This window comes from Lycium barbarum, chromosome 7, assembly GCF_019175385.1.
Source record: "Lycium barbarum isolate Lr01 chromosome 7, ASM1917538v2, whole genome shotgun sequence".
Classification (NCBI taxonomy): Eukaryota; Viridiplantae; Streptophyta; class Magnoliopsida; order Solanales; family Solanaceae; genus Lycium; species Lycium barbarum.
The window spans coordinates 32,364,656-32,383,015 of NC_083343.1; the positions used below are offsets into that span (position 1 = coordinate 32,364,656).

Sequence of the window (18,360 nt, forward strand, 5' to 3'; positions counted from 1 at the left end):
GTGAGTTATAAACAAAGAAAAGTACAAAATTATAACATGTCATAGGTACCATACACATTCCCCATGAATCATGCTAAATCATCCTTGTTTTGTTTGTCCTAATCTTAGTGGATAAACTCACAAAAGAGAAAATACCTCATCGTATATAGCACAGTGTGTTATAGAGTTATTGCGTTGTAAATCACAAAAAAGACTTAATAGCTAAGCATAACATAATTTTAAGAAGTGCTTAAATTCAGAAGTTTAAATATAAATGCTATTCTATATAAAATCACCAAATTTATGTAGCCAAATAGAAATTGCAGCAAGTCACAAAATGACCACTTATGCATACTCCAATAAATTTCAGCAAAGATGAATGAGAGAGATACATTCGATTAACCAAAAGTTGAAGGTTAAATGTAATGAATAGATATGGAAAATTTTAAAAAGTGAGGAAAAATAATTGCTAAAAATTCATATTAAATCAAGAATCAACTATTGGCAGTTGAAATATTAAAAAATATAGGAAGTGTTGTTTATTATAGCTCACCTTCAAATTTGGATGCCCCAATACGTCTTGCAAGAATTATAGGATATTCTTGGAATTGCCTCAGGAGTTTGCTACCTTCATTTTCTATAAGTGGTTCTTCACATATTGTGAACTTGAAACTTTGGTTACTGTTGATGGCAAAATGGGCAGTATTTGTAGTGTCTCTTTTGTAGCGTAAAATAGTAAGAATAAAAGAAACTATGAAAAAGCCTAAAGTTAGATGAAAACACTTACAGGGTATCAATAACAATGAGCTCTTGCAATCTTTTCTCGACACTCGCAACATATCTTGGTGGGGAACAATTGACAACAATTGCAAGTATGTCTGTTGACAAGAGGTTTTTAAGTCAGTAAATGAAGATTTGAAGTGATAAATTGGTAGTTTATATTAGAGTAAAATTCAGTGAGTAAAAGAATAAAACAGTCGTACTGAATTCTTTTTTAGTCAGAGTATTATTGATATCTCGGAAGGCCTGATCCTTAATATCTAAGAAGGAGGTAACATTAAGCTTTGTTGGAGGTGGTAACACATCTTCAGCATTCTTTTCAATTGGATCAATGATGGTCTTTTTATAGAGAACCCATTCAAATGCATGCAATGGACTTTCATATTTCAGATTTGGTAGTTGTATGCGTGCACCCGTTATCCAGTAGGTATGATAAAGTTTCATCAGGCTCTGATAAATGGGGATGTCATCTCCATAAAAAAATTGCTTTTATTTGATCTTCCTGTAGAAATTTGTGCAAGACATATGCGTTCAAAGTGTAAGTATATAGTTGAAAGATGTAAGACAGAACATATTCATTAGTTGGTACAGTAAGAAAATGTAAATTATTTGGAAAAGTAAAGATGCACCTGCTCATCTTGAACAATCATGTTCAGATATTTTATCTTTTTTACATTACTTTCACCTGGTCCACATATATCAACAACTTGTATCTTACAAGTCCAGTCAGCTGTGTCTGGAGTTATTACATGTATACCCAGTTTTTGTGCCATTTTTTGCTGAAGCTGAAAAATAATGAAGGAACAGTGTTTCAGTAAGTTAGCGGGATAAATGGAGGAATACTAAATAGAAAACATAAAATCAGACTGATAACTTACAGATTCTTAAGTTGTTATTACATATATAATCAATCAAACAGTTTAAGAGAAAGCTTTTTTGATAATTTCACTATATAATATATTGTAAGTAGAATGGTCATCGAGGTTGGCGAATTAACAGCTTTACACAATCAGAACTTTTTGCTCGTGACAAAGCAACGTAAAGTTGACCGTGTGAAAATACAGGTTCACGTAAATAAATTCCAACAAAGTCTAATGTTTGACCTTGAGCTTTATTTATAGTCATAGCAAAACACAGTCTAATCGGAAATTGTGTTCTTTTAAATGGAATAGGTAATTTTTCATCTTGTGATGATAATAATGGTATGCGAGGAATAAAAACATGTTTGCCTTTAAAGTCACCGCTTGCAAATTTGGCACTAATAACGTGATTTTTGAAATTAGTACAAATTAGGCGGGTGCCGTTGCATAAACCTTCAGAAGGGTTCAAATTGCGCAGTAGGATAACAGGGCAATTTTGTTTTAGAACTAACTTATATGGAGGTAAACCAGAAGGATTTAAAGTATGCAAAAAATCTTCATATTGGCTTTGATCTTTTGGCTCTAGAGTTTCGTCAATTCTAACAAATGTCACAATAGTGTTTGGAAATTGATCTATGAACATTTGATTAATTTCATCTACACAATCATTTTTGGTTGTTAGGATAACGCGAGATGTCACAGAGGATGTATCGTGGATGAGTGTGTTTACATTGGGATGAATAGTTTTGAACAAGATGTTCAATGATTCTTTTACGTTTGTAAATGGAATGAGAAAAGATTCTGGAATTTCAATTTTATTATGTTCATTAACCTTTTCCCTGCCATCTCCAATTCTCAGTAAATACTCACAGAATGTAGGATCAATTCTGGCACGCATATTTTTTGACAGTCGGTATTTTTCTAGAAGATCCCAGATGTTTGAGTTTAATAGACATTCATGAATAAAGTCCTCTCTTTCCCCGCTCTGTACAACTGGCAAAGTTTGTCTAAAGTCACCACCGAAAACAACTACCTTTCCACCAAAGAGTGTATTCGAGTCCATAATATCTCTCAAAAGTAAGTCAAAAGTCTCAACAAGCTTTTTTTTTTGCCATAGATACTTCGTCCCATACTATTAGCTTTGCATCTCGAATTAAAGATGCAAGTGAACTTTGTTTACTAATATTACAACTATGACTTTTATTTGTGTCAATAGGAAGTTTAAAACGTGAGTGAGCAGTTCGTCCTCCTAGGAGGATGGAAGCTGCAACACCAGAAGTTGCTGTTGCTAATGCTATAAATCCTTTAGATCGTACAGTAGCTAGTAAAGCACGATATAAAAAGGTTTTTCCAGTTCCTCCAGGACCATCAATAAAAAAAGCGCCTGTTCCATTCGAAAATATCCTATTAAGGATTGTATGATATGCTGTTTGTTGCTCTTTATTCAATATTTTGTATAGCAATAAATCCTCCTCAGTCACAACTATGTTTCTTTCCAAGTGGATGTCTCTAGCCTCTTGAATTCCAGTAAAAGAGGTGGAAGGTGAGATTTTTTCTGATATAAGTTTAAATTCATTAATATCACGTCCCATTGAATGTAAAAAATCGTTAATCTGATTTAGGACTAAATAACGAATGTTGTTTGTTTGTATGTTTGGTGTAGTTGTAAAATCTTCAGACATAGAAGATTCAAATCTTTCTCATAATCCTTTCGGATTAGCAGGGTTACAATAAACTAATAGTGTTGCAAATAAACGTGTCAAACTGTATAGCATTTGGTAATTAGTAGCTTCTGACATACATTCAATTAAGTTGTTGTCACAAGTTATCAAGCCTCTTTTTCCAGCAGCTTCTCGGAATGTGCTACAACATCTTCCATTAACAGTTCTAAGATCTTCGTAGGATTTTGGTCCTCTTATGTTCATCAACAATAGTCGAAGATAGTATCTTTCTCCTTCTTTTGGATGACAAGTGACAATACGACCAATAATATTGCCTTGTATTCTTCGTGTCCACATTCTATCGCTTGTTGACCAGACAAAGTATTGGGGTAATTCTTTGTATAGTAAGTTAAGTTCATTTGCAACCGCATTTGTTGCATTCATTGAAAAGAATTCCGTTAACATTGTTTTTGCAGTTGTAGGATTATTTAAGACTGAGTTTAGAGCTGCAGTTGTCTTAAAGGAAACATATTGTTGTTCCTTAAGATGAAGCTGAAGATGGTAGACTGCTGGATTCATTTCACTAATAGGAAAGGCGAACAAACGCCACATAGCTTCTAGTGGTGAAACCCATCTAGCTGATCGATAGTCTCTTATTTCGTCTATTTCTACATCAGAATCATTACTATGTACATGGAAAGCAATTTTATCATGCCCCTTACAAATGTATTTATAGATATATTTGACAACTTTAACATCCGAGCAAATTTCAACATTTATGTGACAATTGAACTTGCTTAATAGATATGGATTGTAAGGAACAACCCATGAATTGTCGAGATATTGAGTTCTAACCTTGAAAAAATTTCCGGTATCTTGCCTTCTGTAAATTGGGTAAGAATTCTTACCTTTACATGTTTCAGGGGCATAACTTTTGGGATATTTAAATTTACAGTGTCCTGTCTTTATCATGCATGGGCTTTTAGGATTTAAACTTCCGCAAGGTCCATGCATCATATGCTTAATAACCAATGAATGTAAATAATGATTTGTGTCAGGGTTTGGTATTTTAGCACAAATAACTTTATCATAAGCTTCAGGTGTTAATAATTTGTATTCATCAGAAAGTATGATAAGGAAATGAGCATGTGGGAGACCTCGTTTTTGGAATTCTATAGTGTACTTAAAAGCTGCCACTTTTCCAAATATACCTTTTTTAACGATGTCTGACTTTAGTTCTTCTACCTTTGCTTTAAATGTACGGCTTACTAAATCTGGTCTGTTTTGGACTTCATCAGTAGGTAGTAAGAGATCTTCTATTTCTGGCCATGAAGAATTGCATGTCATTGTTAGGAAGATATCAGGTTTACTAAAGTGTTGCACTAATGCAATAGCGTCCATATATCGACGCCGCATGTCTCTTGGAACTCCAGTAAAGCTAGCAGGAAGGAATGTTTTTATGCCAATTTTTGAAGTGTCTCTTTCTCCTTGCCTTAGAAGATCCCTAAGACCTGCCAATACTTCAAGCCTAAACAAATCTTGATTGAATAACAAAAAGTCCAATCTTTGTGTTTCCACTTTTATAAATTCATCTACAGAATATTGCTGGAATAACCTTCCAGAATGTAAAGTTCCATTATCTTCATTGTCTCTAATCTGAAGTTTATAGCAGTAATATTCACGACATGACACATTGTTTTTCTCACGTCTTCCTTTCTGTAAGATTTCTTCTTCGATGTTAAGAAGTCCATCAATTGAGCACCAGTTAGAGACAGAAGGAAGTTGCTCTTGATTGTGGGAAGAATGATTCCTCGAAGAGCTACATTTTTCTACAATTTTTTGGATGCCGCAGTGCCACCCATTTTCTCCGTAAGGAAACAATAAAGGGTATTGTAATGGGTCATAACAACCATAATGATAGCGTACCAACTGGCTACTATCACAGTGTAAATTCAAATATGCGGTGATGAGATAGCATTGTTAGAGTCATCGTCAACCCATATAGCTGCAACTTCTGAGACACTGGGTAAATTGTATGTTCGTTGGTCCAAGGCAGAATCACATTTAAGTGCAATATAGAAATTGGGCAGGTTTGGAATACCCGTTAAAGATTTTAGAAACATAAAGTATGGATTAACTTTTAGAATGTCTATCAACTTTGCAATAACTAATCTGTTCAAATTTTCTGAAAAGGCCATTTTATTAACTATATCGTCCTCCTTGTCATAAAAATAAAGCTGTAGGTTTCTTGCTTCATTATTGGAGGGAATGAGGTTGTTTATAAAATGGTACATTTGTCCTTGAACTTTAAAGGTATAGATACCTTGAGTTTTGGTTGCTAACTCCTTATTGTACTTTACTCCTAGTGAAGTAAATGCAAACATGTTATTATATGTTCTTACATAAGTACGGAAATGATTGGATTCATCAGTGACACCCAAGTAAAGGCTTTTTAACTTCGAAGGCAACTGGTGAGAAACTAATTTCACTGAACCTTTACTGCAATAGAAGTTAGGAGGTTCATATTGAAATCTCTTGGCTTTACAAAATTTGCAGTTTGGAACTTTCTTTAAAATTGAAGGACTACAAGGTAGTTCTTTGATATTCCAACAACCCATCAGTGTTGACCTATGTCCTGCAGAATTCTAGTGTAGTTTAGTAAGAGTCAAACCTAGGAAAATGGGATAAGTAATGTAACAATATGATTATGATTAAAAAAAGACCTCTAACAGTTGGTAGTGATTGGCGTAAGCTAGAACGGTCATTACATGTTCCGGATGTCGATCCTGCAAGGATTAACATATCAACTATAGTGAATAACTATCTAGCTGCAACTTTAAATTCTTAAAGTTAATTTACGCTAACCTATTTCATACACACTGGTACATTGAGTTGGTTGTTCCTTGGCAGGAGGAGTAGAAAGTCCGGCTCTAATGAAGGTAGTAGTCGGCAATGGAATCAAGTTTGGAGGTTCAGGGGAAGAATCAATCTACATGGAATGGCTAGTAGAAGAATTTTCAGAAAGACGACGCCTTCTTGTAGAATAGGCTGCACGACGGCGTTCCAGCAGAGCTTCCTTTTGTTCAGCTGGCATTGCTCGATAAGCAATACGACGTCTAAGGTTTCTTTCACTATTTTTGTCAGACATCTGATGTCAAGTGTTTAATAGAGTTCTTTTGTTAAAACTGGAATTTTCGCAATCCTAATGTTTAATTTGATGTTAAAGCACAGATGTCAATTTACCATAATATAGAATGAAAAGCGCAAGCATTTAGCATTATAACTAAACATATAGGACAAAAGAAATCGAGAATTTACCCCTATCAGTCAGAGCGTTTTCTTGCTTTCTTCGCTTGAGGAAATTTGACTTTGAAAATCCTGCGAAAGCCAAAGTGGTAGATAATTAATTTTCTAGAACAAACATTCTACTGAAACCAAACCATTAGAAACTCCGATAATTGTCAGTACCACCGGAAAATAGAAGTGCAATAAAAGGAAAACAACGTCAAATGCTTAAAATCCACAACCAAACAGAGCAGCAAGAATAAAAGAAAAATGACACCCCAAAACAGTAAAACCAAAAAAGAAAAAAATGAAAGAACAAATAGACCGACCTCCCGAGAAAACAAATTGACTCTCTGTTTCAATTTCTTGGCAGAGATATGAGAAAGAATAGTAGAGAGTGAAGATGATGATAGAATCTGCATACTTAGAAAACCTTAGAAGAACGCCAAAAATTAATTTTCAAACAGGAGAATAAAAACTAAATTAGCAAGTTCCAAATGCTGCAAATTAGGTCCCACTGTTTATCTCAAGCCATAGCGAACACATGCAGCAGAAAGAGCAACTTAATGAAAATCAAAGTAGATCAAACCTGTAAATTTTGCTATGAAACACATATATGATTAAAAAAAAATTTAAAAGACGCAAAGAAATATCCATTCCCCCTCCCTTTTTGCAGCTAGGAAACCTAAAATCACCTGTGAAAACCACAAAAAACGTAGCAAAAAGGAAAGAGGAAAAAGAAATAAAACACAGGAGAGATAAACAAAGAAAGAAGAATTAAGAATCTAAGCAAACAAAAGGAAGAAAAGATTATGAAAGAAGAAGGTCACCTTTTTCTTGTCTCAGAGAGGAGTACTTTTCTGAAAAAGAACCGTCCAGAAGGAATGTAAAATATAAAAGAAGCAAATGGGTCTACAATTGTGTGTTGTGTGTTTGTACCATCGGTGCATTCTCCAAAACCACCCCATTTTTTTTTTAAATATGGATCATTCCAGATTGTTGGAGTGTGTTGTAGAATATCAAAAATACCCTTGAGGATCAAAACCACATTTACCGAATTACCCTTGGTCGTCCAAGGGACTCATGCTTATTAGATAGTTAAATATTTAAAATTAAAGAACAAAAATAGACCTTCGCGACAATTTTGATTAAAAACTCTAATTTTGTGAATTGAGAACGTGAGTAGGAGCCCGTTTGGATTGGCTTATAAGTTGGCTTATAAGCTGTTTTCAGCTTTTTTGAGTGTTTGGCTGGCCAGCTTAAAGTCATTTTATGCTTAAAATAAGCTCAAAAAAATAATTGGACCCATTTAACTTAGTTTATCTAAAGCAGCTTATAAGCCAAAAAAAATAAGTTAGACTATCCCAACTTATTTTTTTCAGCTTATAAGCTGCAAACAGCTTTAAGCTGTAAGCCAATCCAAACGGGCTCTAGAACACTATCCCTATTCCCTTGCTTGTTCAAAACTCCCTAGTCCCTCCACTCCTCACTCTGCAAGTGAAGGATGACGGACCGTGATCGAACTCGTGACCGAGAACGTGAGCGTGACCGAGACCGAGATCGTGAGCGTGAGCGTGAGCGTGACCGAGACAGAGATCGGAAACGTGACCGGAGAGATACCCCTGACCATATCAGAACCACCAGTCGACACAGTCGCTCGCACACTCGTTCCCCTTCCACTGACCGTCACCGTAGCCGTCACCGTTCTACTTCTCGTTCCCGTTCTCCCACTCACCGTCACCACCGTCACCGTCATCTCCGTAGTCCCTCACCTGAAACTCCTCCTAGAAAAAGACACAAAGATGATAGACAAGTTGAGGATTTCGTGGACGGAATAGCACAAGAACAACAGAAGAAGAAGAAGAAGAACAAGGAGGATGGGAATGACGAAGAGATGATGGATGAGGATGAGATGGAGATGATGAAGAAATTTGGGATACCAATAGGGTTTGATTCTACTAAAGGGAAGCCAGTAGCAGGGAATGATGTAGGTGCTGTTAGAAAAGTCACTAAAAGGCAACCTCGACAGTATATGAATCGACGTGGTGGGTTTAATAGGCCTTTGCCTGCTGAGCTCAATCGCTGACTTTTTCCAGGTTAGGGTTTCTAATTTTCGATATAAAGTTAGAGAATAGTGCATTTTATTTTGGGGTTAGTTGTCAAATTTTGATTATTGTGTTTCAGTTATCACACTATTTTATGAATGCTCTCTACTGCTTTCCTTATTAGTTGTCATGTTTTCTTCACTGCTATATTTCCTTTTTCATAAAGCCAAAGTTAGTACATTTATTTTGGGGTTAGTTCTGATATTTTGAGTATTAGAGAGTTGATTGTATGCAAATTCTAGTATTTTGTTGAGGTCCTTAACGATATTATGATAAAACTTTTCCAGGTTAGGGTTCTAAGTTTCTCTCTTATGCTTAAGTTATCGCATTATTTGGCTCTGTATGCTATGTTACGCTTTCTCTATTTGATATATCTTGTTTGCTATGCTTTTTTTACATCAATGTGTTACTTGATCCGAGGGTCTTTCGGAAACAACCTCTCTATCTCCATGAGGTGGGGGTAGGGTTTGCATACACTCTTATCCTCCATAGAGCCCACTTGTGGGATTACACTGGTTATGTTGTTGTTGGGTTCTAATTTTCTCTATAAAGCGTAGAGCTTAGTACATTTATTTTTGTTTTAGCTGTGAAATTTTTAGTATTAGAGAGTTGATTGTACGCAAATATTTCATACTCAACGGAATTATGATAAAGCTTTTCCAGGTTAGGGTTCTAATTTTCTCTGTAAAGCGGGAGCTTAGTACATTTATTTTGGTTTTAGTTATCAGATTTTAAGTTATTAGAGAGTTGATTTTATGCGGATTCTAGTATTTCGTTGAGCGCCTTAACGGAATTATGATGTTCGCGGACAAGTAAATAGTAGTGAGTTTTTACTTCATTTGATTAGGGAGCAAGCATATTTGCAAAGTATCGTTGTTTTGGATTTGTTTGAAGATTTGTGAATAAAGGAAAAGATAAGGCAGACAGTGTAATTCAGTTGTGCTTATCAACATTTTCGTTTAACTTTTGAGTGCTTAACATGTGCATGTTAACCTTGTAAGCGTTTAATTAGGCTTCAAGTACATTCTTGCAAAGTATTTGATTCGGGCGACAGGTTGCCGAAGCAGCGGTGTTTCAAGATTCAGTTCTGCTATAATTTGAAAGTGCATCTGAAGAAAATAATTCCCTCTGAAAAGCTGTTCTTATAAAATTCCCCTCGTTGTAGATTGTGGCATTTTCTTTGTCCTTGTGTCATGTTCACGAAAAAATTGTTTAGAAAGACTTAAATGTCTGGGAAGCACTTGCTTATTTTGGTGGAATATTTTTGAGAGTGTGCAAGAGATCTGATAGTCATGGAAAAGGGTGGGAACCTTTTGTGCATTAACGGAATTGAGAATGCACTGAGGAATACAATAATGCCAGTTTCAAAAAAAAAAAAAGAATTGAGAATGCACAGGAACATTGATGATCTGTCAATGCATACTTACTTTATTGCGACACAAGTTATGGGTATAAACTGAACCTAACTGATGTTTTTTAAGTGTAATTACATGTGAATAGGTTGAGCTTGATATTTATCAATAGTCAAGATTCAAGTTAACCTTTAATATTAGAACTAAATTGACAATAGAGAATGCTTGTGAGTCATTCAATGTGCGTTCCTGGTAACATTTTAACCCAGACTGGGTTAACATTCTTTATAATTGGGTCAATTCTCCCTTATGGTTATCTTTGTTTTACATGAAGATGTTGGTTGGAATTATTGAATGGTTTCCAGACTTCGTGGTGTAGCATTTACTGTTTAGTGATTGACACTTAGAAGTCTAAGGTAGGTGAAACATTGTATCATCTTTACCAATTGCAGAAAAATGTAAAACAATAAAAGAACACCAACATACTTATCCAGAAAAAAGCCAAACAACAACTACGCCTTAATCTCAAACAAATTGGAAAGCGTTAATGAGTCCTCACTACCATATTTTAGATTGAAATAAATTTGTCTCAAGCTAATGTTAAAAAAAAAAAAAAAAAAAGAATGAAATTTTAGTCTTAACTAGAGCTTTGGGAGTCAAGTTGGTATTGCACTGATTAGTTTCTTGAGCTTTGTTTTTTTATGATGCTTAGTATAGGTATGACCTTCTTAACAGGACTTGAGATTTGCAAAGTTAGGCTGGGGGCAAGGGTGTACCCAATGTGCCAATGGTAGACCTTAGTAATTGTTCTACCATGTTATTTTTCTTTTCATGTAGTAGCTCCAAGCTCAATAGAAAAGAGACACTTCTCCTTGGGGCTTTGGTTTAGTGGTAAGAGCGCATTGTATGATGTGTGGCTTAGGCGCACAATGCACGCCACGAGTTTTAACCCTGCCAGAGACAAAAGGTTGGTATTTATGTGGAGAAGAGTATAAGGGCGGACTTGTTATCGACCGAGCTTCGAACCGAACGCCAATTGCCTGGAGATGTCTCAGTCGTAAAAAAAATATAGAGAGACATTGTTTTAGTCGAGGAGCATGCAAGTTGACCCATACACCATCGTTATCACAAAAATAAGGACCTGGTTTTACTTATATCTTATCAGAAGAAAAGAAAAATATGAACCTTGTTTTAGTCTCATTATTTTTTTTCTTTTGATATGGTAAACCCCACCCACCCAAACCCCTGCCCAAAAGTCTAGCAGTCCCTTTTTACTTTGTCTCCGTTTCCTTGGTGATGCCAATCCCCAAACCGTATGGTTGGAGATGAGGGTCTTTACCACTAGGCGTAACACAACTTTTATGTGTTTCCAAGTTGTAATATCACAGAAGAGAACTTTGGCTTCACCTAATATGTATAGCAAATTGACATATATGATGTTGGAGAATACACTTGTCCTCATTAATTGTGCAAGAGTTTCCAAAGGGGTTCATAATGTCCTCGGCTACCGCACCATTGCCTTAAGGTTCTGGTTGGATGCTTAGATTGGTTAACATGGTATCATAGTCAGACTTTAATGAGCCTGGTCGCACAACCACTGTCTCTCTTCATTTCCTATCACTTTGGACTTATCTCTTTACTCAGTCCATGGAGCTGCTCTGAGCTTTTTTCTCTCTCAAATCAGCCCATCAAGCTACTTATATTGCTCCAGGCCCACTCGAGGCCAACTCGTTACAGGCCTAATCCGTCTCCCTCTATCTCCACTCCTGTTGAGCTTCCTCTCTCTAATACAAAAAAAAAAAAAAAAAAAAAGAATACTAAAAAAGAAAGTCCACGTGTAAACCCAAGTACCAGGTTAAATGTGCGGGAGGGTGTCAGGGACTTCACTTGTCTTTCATCGGTTGTATGAGGGTTGTCGAAGGGTTAATAATGTTTTGGGCTTCTCCACCCATTGCCTTGAGGATTTGGGTTTCACATATGATATCTGCAAATTTGTTTATTTTTGAGTTTCTGAAGTGTTTTGGTAAACCACTATTTAAATCAGTCCAAGAAGTGCAAACCTTCTTTTCTTGTTTGCTGCAAGATTGTCTTGATATAAGAAGCATGGTAGTTTTTTGCTTAGTAGACGTGACATGAATTGCTGTTATATAAATGGAAAGTCTGTGAGAGTGTTGACTATTTGGAGCACAATAAAGGAAGAAATAGACACCAGGGGCTATGCTGATGGCCGATGAATGGTGACCAGTTTCTTAATGGAACAAGAAAAAGGAAAAAGTGGAATCTCGTGAACTCTTTTATTCTCGTCAAGACAGGTCCTTTTTTCCCTCTATCTTTATTCCTGCTCTTCCAGCTTCGTCCCGCTTCAGTTGATGGAAAAACACTGAATTAGACACTATTAGCTGTCTTTGCCCTTAGCTTTTTTTCCCCTTTAATGAAGGTTTAGCCATATCTTTCTGCCCCTCAATTGGCAACTTGGTAAACTGAGTTTATTCTGCACTAGGGTTCTAAGCTTTTACCATAGCACATTGAAAGATTAGAACTGTTACATTACCAAATCCCAGTGTATTTTGCTGAAATTCTTTGCAATTTGGACTCTTTACTGAAGGTAGAAATTGAGAATTAAGAACATTGTCATAGACAAAAGCACGGTATTTTAATGGAGAAGGGTAGAGGGGCGTGCCTATTATCCACCAAGTCTCGAACCATGCTCCGCTGCTCCTCGGGAATATCTTGGTTATCCAAAAAAAAGGAAAACAAATATTACGAATTGTGGTTTGTACAGTTTTTAAGCCCTGTTAACTCCTGTATTTATTGCATTAGTTTTTCCCTTAGAATGTTACTTTTGCTATACATACCCAAGTCTCGGCTTGTTTTTTGGTACACAATAGCTCCTTTATTTGATAGAGGAAAAAAAAATAGAAAAAATTGTGGCCTCAATACAGAGGCCCTACTCCATAGCAGATTGCAGAAGGCAACTTCAAGTGAAGTCTAGAATATTAATTCTCAAAACACTACTCCATAAAAGAGCAGATTTACCAAAACTAACTCTAGACTCCAAAAATTGGCTAGATTACCGTCCCAGAAATTGTCTGCACCCTGCTGAATACTGGGTATACAAAATAGTTTTGTTGCTAGGAAGTTGCAGAAAATTATGAATCTGGAAACAAGACCTAAGACATAAAAGATGCTAGAACGGGTGGTGAAAAGCAATAAATGACTTTCCTTCTCTGCCTCCTATAAAAAGAAATCCAGAATTCTTTGTCCTTTTTTCGGTGGGGAAATTGGTCATGTTTTTATGCATATAAACAGCAGTACAGAGCTTCTGCTGGTAACAAAATACATCCTTCAAATAGAAAAATAAGATCCCCCTAGACGAAAACTTACAGGGATTCTATGACTTCACATATGGATTCGCAATAACTTTACAAAACTTTCTGTACACCAAAAGAAAAAGTAATATACAACTCTTTAGCTTTATCTTCTGTATGGAATTACTTGTACCCTCAAACATCTAAAATTTCTTTCCTTCCAAACTGTCTGGCAAATGCATGCTGGAATCTTTCTCTATCGTTTCTTCTGCTTGACACAACCAGTTACACCACACCAGCATCTCAACAGGTCAGTTGTTTACCTTTGGCATAGTCCAGTTGATTCCAACCTTACTAAAAAACAAATGCCATAATTCTATTGTAACAACAAAATGTAGAAACTGATGGGAGTTGTCCTCAACTTTTTTCACGTAAATAACATCTGAAGCTGAGTTGATAAAACCCCTCTTCTTAGATTTTCATGTGTCAAACAAGCTTGTTTGACCACTATCCATACAAAGCGTAGTACTTAGCTGGTGCATTTACCTTCCAGATTCGTTTCCAGGGCCATTTCCTGCACTCCCTAGCAGAAATTTGTAGGCTGACTTTACTGTAAAGGTTCTTGTGCTAGTCCCTTTCCAGATTAAGAAATCTTCACTGTTTATTGTACCTTGAACCTGATCAAGTTGGTTTAAAGGTTCAGCAACTCCATCTATTTTGCAGTCATTTGTGATTTAACAATCTTCTAAAACTCAAGTTCCATCCCTGTTGTCCCCTAACTTCTTCTACTTTGGCTTGTGAATTTGTTGTAAATATGAAGAGAGCAGGATTTTGATCCTTTAGAGGACCATGTCCTAGCCAATTATCATCCCAAGCTTTAACATTTCCTTCCATTGCCTAACTTTATTATTTTACATAAAGCTAAGTCATAAAGCGTTGATTGCTTTCCAGTTGCTTACCCCATATGCTGAGCTAACCTTCTTGGTACACCACTGGGATCCTTGTCCATATTTAACTTCAATTATCTTGCTCCATTTAAATTGTTATTCACTGTTGTATCTCCATAACCACGTGAATAAGAGAGTTTTGTTCTGTATCCTCATGTTTTTGATGCCAAAACCCTTGTTCATTGCTTGAAGTGACAGTCTTCCAATTCACCATATGAAAAGCTTTTGTTTCCTTATTCTCCTTCCAGATAAAGTTACTCCGAAGCATGTCTATTCTCTTTTCCACAGTTTCTCCGACTGGTAATGGAAATAGAGACATCACATGGTTGGTAAAGAATACAGCACGTTGGTCACTAAAATCATTCTGTCACCAAGGGAAAGGTATTGGGTTTTCCACTTGGTCACTTCTATCAGTTCTTTCTATCAGCCCTTCCCATATCTCCATAGCGTTGTTTTTGGTGCCCAAAGCTAAGCCCAAATATGTTGTTGGTAAGTTGCCAACTTCATTGGCCAAAGTGCCTGCTACAGTGTGCAGCTGAGACACCACATTAATGGGAAATAGCCAACTTTGAGCCCGTTTGAATTAGCTGAATAAAACAGTTTCTAAGCACCAATGCTGGAAAGCATTTTTTAAGTGTTGGAGCTGATTTTATAACTAGGCAATTACGTGTTTGGACAGATGTGTTGAATCTGAAAATAATTTGTTGATATGTTTAGTAGAAAAAGTGTTTATCAACACTTTTTCTAATCTGGTAACACTATAAAAAGGTTATTACTATAAGTTTATTTATTTTAAATTGATTCAAATACAAATTAATTTATATTCCATCCACTTTTGATTCTAAATTGACTAGAAAGATAATTTTTAATAAATATATATTATTTATTAGAATAACATATACTCCTTTTGTCCCAATTTATCTAAAGGTGTTTTGAGTTTTGACTAAACATGGAGTTTCAGAATGAAGGAAGACTTTTGAAATTGTGGTCCAAAATAAGTTCTAGATATATGTGTAGCTATAATATCTAAGGATAAAATTGGAAGTGTAAAGTCAAATTGTTACTCTGAGAAAATAAGAGAATATTATTATTGAATTGTGTATCTACATTATTACATTGAGCCCTATTTATAGACACTACACCCTAATCCTTTTCCATGTAGGGTACTATATACAAATCCTATTCTCATTCCTATTCTAACAGTTATTAAATATAGAAAGGTGTCATTCTTTTTGGGACTGTCTGAAAAGTAGAGTCTCACCTAAATTGGGGCAGAAGGAGTAGTGATTAATACACTATCCGTTTCAATTTATGTGAACCCATTTGACTGGACACGGTGTTTAAGAAAGAAAAGACTTTTAAACTTGTGGTGTTAAATGAGTTCTATATATTTTGTGTGAGTATAAATTATTGCATAAAGGTAAATTATTTTCAAATATAGAAAATGGTCATTCTTTTGGGCACTGATTAATAAGGAAATAGGTTCGCATAAATTGAGACGGAGAGAATATATTTTATTTTTGATAATGGTGGTGTTGGGGCCAGCTTACATGCACTTTGACTGATTCCATGAGATACGTGCCACCTCCCACCAACAACATATACCGTGTAACTCTGTCTACCAAGGCTAGAACAAATGGGAAGAAATTACAGAGTGATTTTGTCTCTGTTGGGATTTGAGCCTGAGCCCTCAGGGTTCTCAACCCACTTCATTGACCTCTCGGTTACACCCTTGGGTGCATAGTAATTAATAATTTGATGACAACTTTTTTATGAAATATAGCATGTTTAAGCCTTACATATTTCTAAGTAGTCAAAACCTTAGTAAAAGCTCTTATAAAAAGATTTTTTTCTACAGAAACCAAAAAATGGAGTGTATATAATATTGTTAAGTTGTCTAATATTTGACATTATTTTGAACCACGTGAAAAGTGAAGCTTCTGTTCACCCCAAAAAAGTTGAAAAGAAAAACATTATAACTATGCACATGTAAGAAACAGCCAGTCAATGAAAAAAGAAAAATAATGGAACACTTGGTCAAACAAGAGAGGAGGGATCGAAGAGTATTTTGGTGAGTTAAGAAAATTTAAGGAATAAAAATGTTATCTCTCCTGTGTGGTTTGCGAGCTATTGCACAAGAGTTAGGTTTACTCTGTGCGTACCTGAAGGGTAGCGGCTGCAGGTTCCCATGTCATCCTTAAAAAAAAAAAAGTCAATTACTTGGTCAAACCTAAACATTTTTGAAGTTGAAAAGCTATAAGTGGGCAACCCCGACTTATAGCTTTTGGCTTGTTTTGACTTAATACCAAGTGATTTTAAGCACCTTTTAGTTTTGCAAAACACCAAAATAAGCTAAAAAGTGCTTTAAAGTTGATTTAACCTTCTTTTAAGCCCATCCAAACACTTCATTTTTCTTTCGTTAACATGAAGGCCTGATACTGCTTCAAACATAGTTCAAATCTGTCTGATGTGTTTCAACTTTCAACTGCTCAACATTAGCATCACATTCGATCAGAGATTCATCTACATATAGCAAGTGGGATACTTCCATGCTGCATCTTGGTGTGTTTGAGGCCTTGAATCCCCTTTATTATTCATTTTACTAGCCCTTTTGATAATACTTAGCAAGTGGAATGAGCATTTTCTATATCTAGGGTTATTTGTTCGAAAAATTATCTGACAATGTTCTGCATTTACATGTTAAGGTTCTTCCTTCTTTGCGCTACTTAGAACTCAAATAGTGATTTATAATGTGATTCTTTGTGTGATTTTTGTCTATCTGCAGATGGAAATGCGTTTTCCGCCAAGTGTCTTATATGATTGTGTCCCTTTGTCCAAGTAATGCAAACAATGTAAGATCCTTTCTAATGTCTGTTTAGGTAGTAATGTACTATTTTTCTCAAAGCTTCATGATAATAGGACTTCAATGATGGAGCACAGTTTCACAGTTTGCCGCGGCTTGCACAGACAAGCAGTAACAGATGCACTGAATCGTCACTTCAGGGCCCTGCCAAATAGTTTGCTGGTTAATCAAGTGCTCACCCCTCCCTTTAAAGCAGTCATCCTTAATCACCATATGTTATCTCATTGAGGTTACTGATGCGAACATGCATTTGGGCCTTCACATCTTGTGTTTTGTGTTCTCAGATCTCTCCTGTATGAAAGGCACTTCTTCATAGATCAGCTTACATTTGGATTCGGCTATACTGTTGCTCGCTATGCGCTTGGTCTGTGCACTCAAGTCTTTTATTGATCCCTTTCCTAATACCTTTTGTTGATATTCGTCCTCTTGGTTCCAATGGTGTGAACTCTGTCAATTTGTTTCTTGATGTTATAGAATCATACCCAGTTTTAGGCCATAAGCTTTTTAACTCGGGTGGGGTAGTCTGCATGATGTCTGATGGGTTCACTTTCAGTATGGAACTACTTATAGTGGAAAATGAGGTTTCCACAGGGTAGTAGGTTAATTTTCGTTCCCCTGATGGTATAAATTATAGGATTAAATCTTTTAGTCGTGAGAGGAAAAGAAGGAAAGAGAACAAAATCGTTTTCGGGAAAAAAGGGTTCCTTTCTGGTGTTTTTGTTTTCAAAATATTTAGGGGGCCGGGTTGGTGGTGCCGTTTAAATTTTCCATGCCACTAATTTGTTGGACTTAGGAGTGACTGGTTGCTAGAAGTAGAACTAAAGTCTTTTTTGTTGTGACAACTTAAGCTCTATTTGGGTACTTCAAGAAGTGATCAACATGACCCAGTTGCGTAGATGGGTAGTTTTGAACTAAGTTGAATTACTTCTTGTTTGATTTTGACATTATCCTCTTTCGTCTAATTTTGTTCATATGATTTATGGTTTATTTGGCCTTTTTTTTATTATTTTTTTAAATAAACTGTTATGTTTCGGTGTTGATTTATAAAGTAGTAATAGAAAGTCTTACATCATCAAGGAGCTACTTAAACTTTTCTCCGGTGGCCTTAGTGTAGGAAGCTAAGTAAATATGACACTAAATTAATATTTCAGTGGCCTTAGTGATAGAAAGCTAAGTAAATGCAACACTAAATTAATATTTGCAGTATCTCTTAAGATAGG

General features: G+C 35.8%; 3 protein-coding genes across 5 annotated transcripts; 1 reads left to right on the plus strand and 2 right to left on the minus strand.

Moving 5' to 3' along the window:
• Nucleotides 1-1,559: 1,559 nt before the first annotated feature.
• LOC132603376 (uncharacterized) lies at nucleotides 1,560-7,019 on the minus strand. The gene is made up of 4 exons (XM_060316405.1): nucleotides 6,895-7,019; nucleotides 6,599-6,658; nucleotides 6,004-6,066; nucleotides 1,560-5,915 (listed from the first exon to the last, which is right to left on the minus strand). The coding sequence occupies exon 4, from the start codon at nucleotides 5,896-5,898 to the stop codon at nucleotides 5,233-5,235; it is 666 nt and encodes a 221-aa protein (XP_060172388.1). The 5' UTR covers nucleotides 5,899-5,915; nucleotides 6,004-6,066; nucleotides 6,599-6,658; nucleotides 6,895-7,019; the 3' UTR covers nucleotides 1,560-5,232.
• On the minus strand, nucleotides 3,320-5,031 carry LOC132601451 (uncharacterized). The gene is made up of 2 exons (XM_060314531.1): nucleotides 4,987-5,031; nucleotides 3,320-4,936 (listed from the first exon to the last, which is right to left on the minus strand). Exons 1-2 carry the CDS (start codon nucleotides 5,029-5,031, stop codon nucleotides 3,320-3,322), a joined length of 1,662 nt encoding a protein of 553 aa, XP_060170514.1.
• A 958-nt stretch (nucleotides 7,020-7,977) lies between the features above and the next one.
• On the plus strand, nucleotides 7,978-17,555 carry LOC132603374 (uncharacterized). 3 transcript variants are annotated; one of them, XR_009568185.1, is made up of 3 exons: nucleotides 7,978-8,661; nucleotides 17,063-17,129; nucleotides 17,197-17,555. XR_009568185.1 is itself a non-coding variant. In XM_060316403.1 (2 exons), the coding sequence occupies exon 1, from the start codon at nucleotides 8,070-8,072 to the stop codon at nucleotides 8,649-8,651; it is 582 nt and encodes a 193-aa protein (XP_060172386.1). In that variant the 5' UTR covers nucleotides 7,979-8,069; the 3' UTR covers nucleotides 8,652-8,661; nucleotides 17,063-17,555. The 3 variants fall into 3 exon arrangements, 1 of the variants encoding a protein (XP_060172386.1); XR_009568186.1 differs by having other exon boundaries at nucleotides 17,218-17,555; XM_060316403.1 differs by having other exon boundaries at nucleotides 7,979-8,661; nucleotides 17,063-17,555.
• Nucleotides 17,556-18,360: the final 805 nt, after the last annotated feature.

Bases quoted from the DNA above. Each gene is read 5' to 3' on its own strand.
- LOC132601451 (XM_060314531.1), bottom strand. From the start codon at position 5,031: ATGGACTTCTTAACATCGAAGAAGAAATCTTACAGAAAGGAAGAC. The intron at 4,937-4,986 runs GTGAGAAAAACA...TATAAACTTCAG, and splicing joins AATCTTACAGAAAGGAAGAC to ATTAGAGACAATGAAGATAA.
- LOC132603376 (XM_060316405.1), bottom strand. From the start codon at position 5,898: ATGGGTTGTTGGAATATCAAAGAACTACCTTGTAGTCCTTCAATTTTA.
- LOC132603374 (XM_060316403.1), top strand. From the start codon at position 8,070: ATGACGGACCGTGATCGAACTCGTGACCGAGAACGTGAGCGTGACCGA.